Source organism: Haliotis cracherodii, unplaced genomic scaffold, assembly GCF_022045235.1.
Source record: "Haliotis cracherodii isolate W230 unplaced genomic scaffold, xgHalCrac1.p SCAF_3, whole genome shotgun sequence".
NCBI lineage: Eukaryota > Metazoa > Mollusca > Gastropoda > Lepetellida > Haliotidae > Haliotis > Haliotis cracherodii.
In genome coordinates this window covers 6,516,972-6,529,212 of record NW_027266286.1, presented here as the reverse complement: position 1 = coordinate 6,529,212, position 12,241 = coordinate 6,516,972, and the positions used below count along the sequence as shown (strand labels likewise).

The window sequence follows — 12,241 nt, the reverse complement described above, 5'->3', positions numbered from 1 at the left end:
GTATTCTGTATTTGATACCGACCACTGCCTTCATATTATATACTGTGTTAAATAGTCCAGATCTCCTAAACGATATGTACTCCACACTGTACAAAAGGGAAGTAGTTAAGAAGCTACAATTCTTTAACATTGCGTTGTCCAGAGTGCTGTTAAGTCACTCTGTGACAGTTGTTTGTTTGTGTCACGCGAAGTTCTTGTACGATTTCTAGGTTAACATATTGTCTCAATTTGGGAATCGACTCGTAACAACCAGTAGTTGAATACTTATGAACATGATATTAGACAGGTTTTCAAAGGAGCAATTCGTTGCATAATAATAAGCTGGTAGTTTCTGGGCAGAAGCAAGGGATGAGCAGAACAACAAGACGTGCATTTCGTGACGAATACTGTTATCTTTTTTTATAGACCGCCTCCGTGGTATAGAACGTCTGCCTGGATTACCCCCAGGAATCTGGAATAATGACCCTCTGAAATACTCACGAGTAGCACCATGAGGTTATGATAACCTCATATAAACACAAGAGGGGCACTTTGTAGTTCTGATGAGGGGCACTCTGATCATGAAGACCTGTAAAACATACCAGGGGCACATACAAGGGGCACTGAGGTTGTGATGACCTACTGCAAGACACATGAGGTGCACAGTAAGTGTCTGCTACCCTCCTGTATTACACATGAGAGGCACTATGAAGTGGTGAATACCTCCTGTATTACACACGAGAGGCACTATGAGGTGGTGAATACATCCTGTATTACACACGGGAAGCACTATGTGGTGGTGAATACTTCTTGTATTACACACGGGAAGCACTATGAGGTAGTGAATACCTCCTGTATTACACAGGGGAGGCCCTATGAGGTTGTGAATACCTCCTGTATTACACACGGGAGGCCCTATGAGGTGGTGAATACCTCCTGTATTACACACGGGAAGCACTATGAGGTGGTGAATACTTCTTGTATTACACACGGGAAGCACTATGAGGTGGTGAATACCTCCTGTATTACACACGAGAGGCCCTATGAGGTGGTGAATACATCCTGTATTACACACGAGTGGCACTATGAGGTGGTGAATACCTCCTGTATTACACACGGGAAGCACTATGTGGTGGTGAATACTTCTTGTATTACACGCGAGAGGCACTTTGATGTGGTGAATACCTCCTGTATTACACACGAGAGGTCCTATGATGTGGTGAATACCTCCTGTATTACACGCGAGAGGTCCTATGATGTGGTGAATACCTCCTGTATTACACGCGAGAGGTCCTATGATGTGGTGAATACCTCCTGTATTACATGCGAGAGGTCCTATGATGTGGTGAATACTTCCTGTATTACACGCGAGAGGTCCTATGAGGTGGTGAATACCTCCTGTATTACACGCGAGAGGTCCTATGATGTGGTGAATACCTCCTGTATTACACACGAGTGGCACTATGAGGTGGTGAATACTCCCTGTATTACACACGGGAAGCACTATGAGGTGGTGAATACCTACTGTATTACACACGGGAGGTCCTATGAGGTGGTGAATACTTCTTGTATTACACACTGGGGGCACTATGAGGTGGTGAATACCTCCTGTATTACACGCGAGAGGTCCTATGAGGTGGTGAATACTTCTTGTATTACACACTGGGGGCACTATGAGGTGGTGAATACTTCTTGTATTACACACTGGGGGCACTATTAGGTGGTGAATACTTCTTGTATTACACACTGGGGGCACTATTAGGTGGTGAATACCTCCTGTATTACACACGGGAGGTCCTATGAGGTGGTGAATACTTCTTGTATTACACACTGGGGGCACTATGAGGTGGTGAATACCTCCTGTATTACACGCGAGAGGTCCTATGAGGTGGTGAATACTTCTTGTATTACACACTGGGGGCACTATTAGGTGGTGAATACTTCTTGTATTACACACTGGGGGCACTATTAGGTGGTGAATAATTCTTGTATTACACACTGGGGGCACTATTAGGTGGTGAATACTTCTTGTATTACACACTGGGGGCACTATTAGGTGGTGAATACTTCTTGTATTACACACTGGGGGCACTATTAGGTGGTGAATACCTCCTGTATTACACACGGGAGGTCCTATGAGGTGGTGAATACTTCTTGTATTACACACTGGGGGCACTATGAGGTGGTGAATACCTCCTGTATTACACATGAGTGGCACTATGAGGTGGTGAATGCCTACTGTATAACACACGAGAGGCACTATGAGGTGGTGAATACATCCTGTATTACACACGAGAGGCACTATGAGGTGGTGAATACATCCTGTATTACACACGAGAGGCACTATGAGGTGGTAAATACCTTCTGTATTACACACGAGTGACACTATGAGGTGGTGAATACCTCCAGTATCACACTCGAGAGGCACTTTGGGGTTTGTGAATACTTCCTGTATAACACACGGGAGGCACTATGAGATTTTAAAGACCTGCTGTAATATTCACGAGTGGCACTATGAGGCTCTGACGATCAATACATGTGCAGGGGCCACAGGTGGCACAGACGTCTAAGGCGTCGCAACTTGCAATGCAGAGTTGCGTCCCTTGGGCTCGCCAGAAACTTCGAATCACGATGCGCCCCGAATATATTTCTGCATAATATAACTGAAATAGTATTCAAAGCAGCGTTAAAACCCAACTCACTCATTCACACTCCTGTCATACACACGATGGTCAGTATGAGGTGATGACCTGTATGACGCACGGTGGTCCCTATGGTGAGGGAGATTTATAGTCACATCGGTAGTATTTCAGCCATGTCGTGACTAAAACAATTTAAACATACATACGAGATATGTTTAGACTTTCTAAAATTATGGAACGATAAAACGAAACTACTATACATAACAAAAAATGATAAAAACGAGCTAGAGATCGCCAACAGACAAAGTTAGGCCATCGTACTAGAGACCATGGGGACTCACGATTCGTCTGCTTCCTGCACGGTTCCCCAGCAGGTTCTACACCATCCCCCCTCCCATACATCCCCCCCCCTCCCCCCCCCCTCCCCCCATCGTACTAGAGACCATGGGACTCACGATTCGTCTGCTTCCTGCACGGTTCCCCAGCAGGTTCTACACCATCCCCCCCAATCTACCAATTTTAAAAAGACACTTAGATTTTTTCAAAGCATATTTATAAAAAAAAATTCAAATATTTTAATTTCCTTTCAAAACAATAATTTCATGAGAACTAGTATTATTAAAAAGATCTTTGATAGATGATGATACGAAATATTTATCCCTAGTCATGGCAAAATCAACACAGTCAAGCAGGACATGCTTGACCGTTATTCTCTCATCACAAAGGACACGAAATGGAGGATCCTCACCTTTCAATAAATCGTCGTGTGTTTTTCTGCTGGGGCGAATACGACCTTGTCGCATAATGACCTCCTCAAATCTGGACTGGGATTAGTGTGAGTGAATAGTGAGTGTAATAGTGAGGGAAGTGGTGTCAAGATACTATGAGATTCTATTGACCTACTGTATTATCCATCAGTGCCACTATAAAGGACTGATGACCTGTAATACACACGAGGGAGGGTACTATGAGATTCTATTGACCTACTGTATTATCCATCAGTGCCACTATGAAGGACTGATGACCTGTAATACACACGAGGGAGGGTACTATGAGATTCTGATGACCTGTAATATCCACTAGTGGCACTATGAGTGTGTTATGACCTGTAATATACACGAGGGAGGGCACTATGAGATTCTGATGACCTGTAATATTCACTAGTGGCACTATGAATGCTTGATGACCTGTAATATACACGAGGGAGGGTACTATGAGATTCTGATGACCTGTAATATCGAAGAGTGGCAATATGATGGACTGATGACGTGTAATAAACACGAGGGAGGGTACTATGAGATTCTGATGACCTTTAATATCCACTAGTGGCACTATGAGTGTGTTATGACCTGTAATATACACGAGGGAGGGCACTATGAGATTCTGATGACCTGTAATATTCACTAGTGGCACTATGAATGCTTGATGACCTGTAATATACACGAGGGAGGGTACTATGAGATTCAGATGACCTGTAATATTCACTAGTGACTATATGAGGGACTGATGACCTGTAATACATACGAGGAAGGGTACTATGAGATTCTGATGACCTGTAATATCCACTAGTGGCACTATGATGGACTGATGACCTGTAATACATACGAGGAAGGGTACTATGAGATTCTGATGACCTGTAATATCCACTAGTGGCACTATGATGGACTGATGACCTGTAATACATACGAGGAAGGGTACTATGAGATTCTGATGACTGTAATATTCACTAGAGGCACTATGAATGCTTGATGACCTGTAATATACACGAGGGAGGATACTATGAGATTCTGATGACCTGTAATATTTACTAGAGGCACTATGATAGACTGATGATCTGTTATATACACGAGGGATAGTACTATGAGATTCTGATGACCTCCTGTCATATCCACGAGTGGCACTACGAAGGACCGATGACCTGTAATACACACGAAGGAGGGTACTATGAGATTCTGATGACCTCATGTAATATTCACTAGAGGCACAACGAAGGACTGATGACCTGTAATATACACGAGGGATGGTACTATGAGATTCTGATGACCTGTAATATTCACTAGAGGCACTATGAATGCTTGATGACCTGTAATATACACGAGGGAGGGTACTATGAGATTTTGATGACCTGTAATATTCACTAGAGGCACTATGATGAACTGATGACCTGTAATAAACACGAGGGATGGTACTATGAGATTCTGATGACCTGTAATATTCTCTAGTGACACTATGATGGACTGATGACCTGTAATACATACGAGGGAGGGTACTATGAGATTCTGATGACCTGTAATATTCACAAGAGGCACTATGATGGACTGATGACCTGTAATACATACGAGGGAGGGTACTATGAGATTCTGATGACCTGTAATATTCACAAGAGGCACTATGAAGGACTGATGACCTGTAATACATACGAGGGAGGGTATTATGAGATTCTGATGACCTGTAATATTCACAAGAGGCACTATGATGGACTGATGACCCGTAATATACACGAGGGATGGTACTATGAGATTTTGATGACCTGTAACATTCACTAGTGGCACTATGAAGGACTGATGGCCTGTAATACATACGAGGGAGGGTACTGTGAAATTCTGATGACCTGTAACATTCACTAGTGGCACTATGAAGGACTGATGACCTGTAATACACACGAGGGATGGTACTATGATATTCTGATGACCTCATGTAATATCCACGAGTGGCACTATGAAGGACTGATGACCTGTAATACACACGAGGGATGGTACTATGATATTCTGATGACCTCATTTAATATCCACGAGTGGCACTATGAAGGACTGATGACCAGTAATACACACGAAGGAGGGTACTATGAGATTCCGGTGACCTGTAATATTCACTAGTGGCACTAGGAAGGACTGATGACCTGTAATATACTCGAGGGAGGGCACTATGATATTCTGGTGACTTCATGTAATATCCACGAGTGGCACTATGAAGGACTGATGACCTGTAATACACACGAGGGAGGGTACTATGAGATTCTGATGACCTGTAATATTCACTAGTGACACTATCAGGGACTGATGACCAGTAATATACACGAGGAATGGTACTATGAGATTCTGATGACGTGTAATATTCACTAGTGGCACTAGGAAGGACTGATGACCTGTAATATACTCGAGGGAGGGTACTATGAGATTCTGAGGAACTGTAATATTCACTAGTGACACTATGAGGGACTGATGACCTGTAATTTCCACGAGTGGCACCATGAAGGACTGATGACCTGTAATACACACGAGGGAGGGTACTATGAGATTCTGATGACCTGTAATATTCACTAGTGACACTATCAGGGACTGATGACCTGTAATATACACGAGGAATGGTACTATGAGATTCTGATGACGTGTAATATTCACTTGTGGCACTAGGAAGGACTGATGACCTGTAATACACACGAGGGAGGGTACTATGATATTCTGATGACCTGTAATATTCACTAGTGGCAGTATGAGGGACTGATGACCTGTAACATACACGAGGGAGGGTACTATGAGATTCTGATGACCTGTAATATTCTCTAGTGACACTATGATGGACTGATGACCTGTAATACATACGAGGGAGGGTACTATGAGATTCTGATGATTTGTTATATTCACTAGTGGCAGTATGGGGGACTGATGACCTGTAACATACACGAGGAAGGGTACTATGAGATTCTGATGACCTGTAATATTCACTAGTGGCAGTATGAGGGACTGATGACCTGTAACATACACGAGGGAGGGTAGTATGAGATTCTGATGACCTCCTGTATTATCCACGAGTGGCACTATGATAGACTGATGACCTGTAATACACACGAGGGAGGGTAAGATGAGATTCTGATGACCTGTAATATTCACTAGTGACACTATGAGGGTGTGATGACCTAGAATAAATACAAGGGAGGGCACTATGAGATTCTGATGACCTGTAATATTCACTAGTGGCAGTATGATGGACTGATGACCTGTAATACACACGAGGGAGGGCACTATGAGATTCTGATGACCTGTAATATTTACTAGAGGCACTATGATGGACTGATGACCCGTAATATACACGAGGGAGGGTACTATGAGATTCTGATGACCTTCTGTAATACACACGAAGGGTACTAACAGGTTCTGATGGCATCTCGTATTAAGCAGGTGGGGCGCTGTGAAGCTCTGATGACCTCGTGTAATACTTGGAGTGTTGCTAAATTCGGCGTAAATGTAAACTCTCTGTTTATGGCGCAGAATTCTTGTGAGAAACAAATAACGGATACCGGGAACCTAAAAGACTTAAAACGAGGTCTTTGAGTCGTTGATTTAACTTTAATACGTATGTCGAATATTTCAGTAAGAACAAGTTTTTCACCACTCACCGGCTCCCGTCAACACCGCCAGAATCCAAAACATCCTCCTCGGTAGGCCTGGCTTGCCCACAATCCTGGCCACGCCATGCATGCTGGTGTTTTCTGCGAAGTACTTGCCGAGGGAACGCACCGACTCACGGTGGGCTCGTTTTTCGTTCATTTTTAGAATTCGTAACCTCAGCTAACCCTTGTCAATACTGAACAACACACTAGCTTACGAAAGTGATCACATTCAGATGTGTTCTACAAGAGAGCATTTCCAGTGGGCCGATTTACAGAGTCGGTTCCATTCTTTTGAATCCTTCAATCACGGTTTGCATTCTCGTGGCGAATCTATGAAGATCGTTTAATGAACGTTATATGCCGTTATTGCAGATGTTGCGAGTACTAATAATGACGGTGTTGGTGGTGCAGTGTTGGCTCTATGCTTCCATCGGTTCTCAGCGGGAGTTACAATTTCCACCTGTGTATTAAGGCGTGCTTATCCACTGTGCGTATCTGTAATCAATCAAAGAATTATAGCCAGGACGTGTTGCAATGAGAGGCAAGCCCCACATACTGTTAATTAATATCCTGTTGTTCACAAATCTATGTGCCACCTACGGCCAATACAGCATACACACGCGGCTGGTTGATACCCACAGACAATATGCATGATATATGAGATTGTATGATGTTATCGCACGCCCGGGACTATCTGTGTGAAATGCATATGATACACGTGGCGGTTTCGCACCCTCACTTCAATATCGGCTAATGGTGTCTCAAATAACATGCTTTGATTTGGAACCATCATCATTCGAGTCCACTCAGCTAACTCCGTAACCTTCATAACACATCGGGAAACTTCGGGCGTAGTGATATTGCATGGTGACGCCATATCCTTCCGCTTAAGGTTCGTGCAACGTGACGGACTAAATTGAGTATTGCTGTTTAAATTGTCGATAGAAACTAGGTACACATTTGATATCGAGCAACAATAACATAAGGGTCACGTCTGCGCAGGGGCGGGGGGCGGTTCAGTGGGTACGGAACTTACATGATAACTATGAAGAAAATGTTTTTATTCGGACATGAAATTTTACAAAACTGGTATTTTTAGTTAGGTCAATGATTATTATTCGGTAATAAACAACTTTTATGCTGTGAGTGTGTGTTGTAACGGAGAGCAAAAAAGGAGGTTGGCTGGTTGGTTGGTTTGTTGTTTAACGCCGCACTCAGCAATATTCCAGCTATATGACGGCGGTCTGTAAATAATTGTTTCTGGACCAGACAATCCAGTGATTGACAGCATGAGCATCGATCCACGCAATTGGGATACGATGACATGTATCAACCAAGTCAGCGAGTCTGACCACCCGACCCCGTTAGTCGCCTTTTACGACAAGCATAGTCGCCCTTTACAGCAGGTATGGGTTGCTGAAGACCTATTCTATCCCGGAATCTTCACGGGTCTATGACTGACGGACCTTTATATAAAGTAACGCACATTTCCCCTGGTTCGCCACAAATCAGCTTTTATATATTTTGTATGTTTTCATGTTCTTTCAAATATCGAGAATCAACACTACATGTTGAAAATTATTAAAAACAACAACTTTGCGGCTATTGTGTGGTTTATCTTATTAAATTAATGAGGAGTATTTTGTGCAAACGCTGTCTGTTGACAAATCTTCGCAAATGGGGTAATTTTAGCATCCAAATGTATGTAACAAATATACAATTTGGATGTACATCGTATTTGACAAAAAGGCCATAAAATTGCCTCTGTGTATTGATGTTGCTGCAAATGTACCACCAAATCCCTGTCTCAAAGATTAACCACGATCCTTAATACATTCAAGGAAGGACCTTCTTTATATTCACAGAAGGTACTTAAGACAAGCGGAAATAATGTCATGTGAATTCTATAAATCTCCAAGGATTTGCTTGAATCTTTACCAGTTCCAGCCTCCAACTGATGTACCCGCCTGGGTGCGCTGTACAAGGCGATCTTAGCGCTGAGGTGATCGTAACTCCCATACCTTAACATAGACTTACGACAGTCGTAAGTTGTTTTGTGCAACCAAACCCTGAACTAGAAAAAGGACCAGAGAGACCTCTTCGTCGGTTTCACATTTAGATCTATGCATAAAGATTCAGAGTGACAAAACACTTTCAACAAGAATGAATATTCGTCCTCATTAGAATTCTTTTTAACGCTAGTCCATGTATAATTAACTGATCAAGAACGTCTGGGTGTAGTCGAATTTCTTGGTAAAACATACATCCTTTGCATGTTTGGGCGTTAGATTAGAAAATTTCAGCTTCAACAGAAGCCACTCCGTTGTAAATACTACACAAACTAATTCAGGTATTTTATGCTATAGTGTGTACACACAGTACACAGACATAGTGTGTTACTCGATCAGATAAACTGGGGATTCCAAACACTGTTAATGCAAGTAAATAAAAAAAACAAGCATTCAAAGAGCCCGAGAAAGGAGACAAGCGTGTGCGTTGAAGATTGTTACCATGGGCAACACATTATATGTCCATCAGTAAGCCTTCCATGTCATCTTTACACTATCTGCAGCACCGGGTACTATTTGATTTGATGTTGGATTTAATTACTTCTTGTTCATGTAATACAGACTTTATTTGAATTATCTGCTTGGGTGTGTGGCTGGTGCGTTTAGAACTATTGATATGGTATTAATTGAGAGCTCAACCTAATGTCAAATGTAAAGTTCCAGCTGACCGAGGCGATTCTTTATTTGCACAAGTGTGGACCATCGGTCCATTGCACAATCTTGGTCCACACTCAATATAAGTAATACATTCTTAAATAAACTTTAGAGTATGAATACAGATCTCTGTCTTTCATGGATGCTATAACAAGGAAATTCTCATGAGCATCGCATGGTATATAAATACAGCTTATTTCTTATAATACATTCATTTTTCAAATATACTGAGAGGCACAAATAACGCATACTCAAATTTAAGTGTCAATATTTTTTTACTGAAATGAAATATACAAATGACAATCAATACAAATGACTAATTAAAGATTACACTGATGAATTTCATGGACAGTTACTGTGTGACAAAGAATAAATGTCTATGAAAATGACGTCAAAGGCGAGTGGTGTCAATTATGAGTGTGTCCTCCTTGTGCAGCAATGCACGCTTGACGCCGGCGAGGCATTGAGAGACACAGTCGACGAATTGCAGCCTGAGGAATATGTCTCCAATGATGCAGAAGAGCTTGAGTCAGTTGTGGAACCGTCTGTGGAGGATTTTGTTGACGTCGGACACGGCGGCCAAGTTCATCCCACAAATGTTCTATAGGGTTCAAATCTGGGGACCTTGAAGGCCAGTCCAACATATTAACGTTGTTCTGTTGCAAGAAGGCATTTGTTATCCTGGCAGTGTGAGGCCTTGCATTGTCATGTTGAAAGACATGGCGACGTAAACCACGTTGAGTCAGTAATGGCAGCAGAACAGGCTGTAGAACGTTGTCGATGTAACGTCTGGCATTAAGGTTCCCCTGAATAACAAGATCCGAGCGGATATTTGCATTGATTGCTACCCAAACCATAACACCTCCACCTCCAAACCGATCAAGTTCAATAATATATAGTTGTGTAAATCGTTCATGTTGGCGTCGGTATACACGTAAACGTCCATCAGGGTAGCTGACTGTGAAACGTGTTTCATCAGAAAAACAACTTGTCTCCAATCTCTACCACCGAGATTACCTCCACCAGCTGCCCATCGCTGCCGTGCTAGCCTATGTGCCTGAGTCAATATTTGTCCACGTTATGGTCGTCGACACCTCAAATTCCTGGCAGCAAGACGACGACGCACTGTACGGTCACTGATATGTCTTCCACGGAGACCAATGGTTGCATTTGCCGTTGACCTGGCAGACGTGAAGCGATTTCTGAGGTGGCTGTTAACGATTTGACGATCTTGTCTCTGTGACATCACAGGCGGTGCACCTGGTCAAGGACGGTCCCTTACGCTGCCTGTGGTTCTCAACCGCTCATGTAATCTCGATATTGTCGTTTGATGGCATTGGAAATGAGCAGCAACTTGTTCTTGGGTACGACCAGCATTTAACATCCCCATTGCTGATCTTGCGTTAACCGCGGCATTGTGTAGGCAAGTGATGGCAAAATGTCATGGTGTGCATTTATAGGGCCTACCTTTGAGGTTTGCACGTGCATCATGCCTTTCACAAAATGTGCATCGATAGCAAAATTCCCAGTGGTGTGTTGCGTTTTGGTGATTGGCTTCGTTTCCAGAAACAGTTTTTGTTTGCAACCCATATGACAGCAATAACAAACAATGGACAGTGTCAACAAGGTAAAATGTAAACTGACCTCATATGTTCTTAAAAAATTATATCTTAAAATTGAGTATGCGTTTCTAATGCCTCTCAGTATATATGGGTATTATTCATTTTTTTAAAAGTAGGGTGGACATACTATTTCGAAGGAATATACTGTTTACGAAAACCATCATACATTTGGCACACTAATAAAAATGATATTCATTTTCAATGTAACCCTGTTTAGAAACGTGACATAAGCCTTGCTGTCTTGGTGCTTTATAACATCTTGTCTCTACATGAAGATGAAGAGTTGTACAACGCAACTAAGCCGATGCACATATGAATTTATTGATTGATATTACAGCAATATAAGTCACTACTACAAATTAAGGTTTGAACAGTAAGTAAGCATTTTAGTGTCATTTGCGAGTGAAGAATGCCATCTTGTACATAGGAAAACGTGTAACTGTAAACGTGAGAAAATTTCAGATAAAATTTTATAAAAATACAGCAAACGTCTTGTTTTCCCACCAATAGCCAAAACAATGCTTATACAGTAAAATCTATGTCGTTGAAGCCCAGCTACATATGACAATTGTCGAAGCTTGATATTGCATAGTGTAACACGTTCTAGGATACCTTCATTCGGGCATTATTAATAATTTACACCAGTAACTAAGCCCATATATAGGGGATATCTCCCACATTCTCCCCGTACACCATGGTCTGGTGTAGTAGCTTTAACCCCCAGAACACGCTTGCAAGCTAACAAGTGTACAGATTCAATTTCCTTGTATTTGCCAATACCCCAGATTTCAAGCTCTTGTAAAAGAACAGGCAAAACATTAGTGTCGAATATTCTAAAGAACAAACTATATAAAATAGGTTTGAGGCTTACGAGAGTTTAATAGA

General features: G+C 42.2%; 1 protein-coding gene across 1 annotated transcript in view; it reads right to left on the bottom strand.

Annotated features, from left to right (window-relative positions):
* LOC139475188 (epithelial sodium channel subunit gamma-like) overlaps positions 1-7,168 on the bottom strand; it is a 29,545-nt gene extending 22,377 nt beyond the window's left edge. The window contains exon 1 of the mRNA XM_071258444.1: positions 7,018-7,168. Within this exon, the coding sequence (XP_071114545.1) occupies positions 7,018-7,168 (151 nt within the window). The remainder of the gene's footprint in view (positions 1-7,017) is intronic.
* Between the last annotated feature and the right edge of the window lie 5,073 nt (positions 7,169-12,241).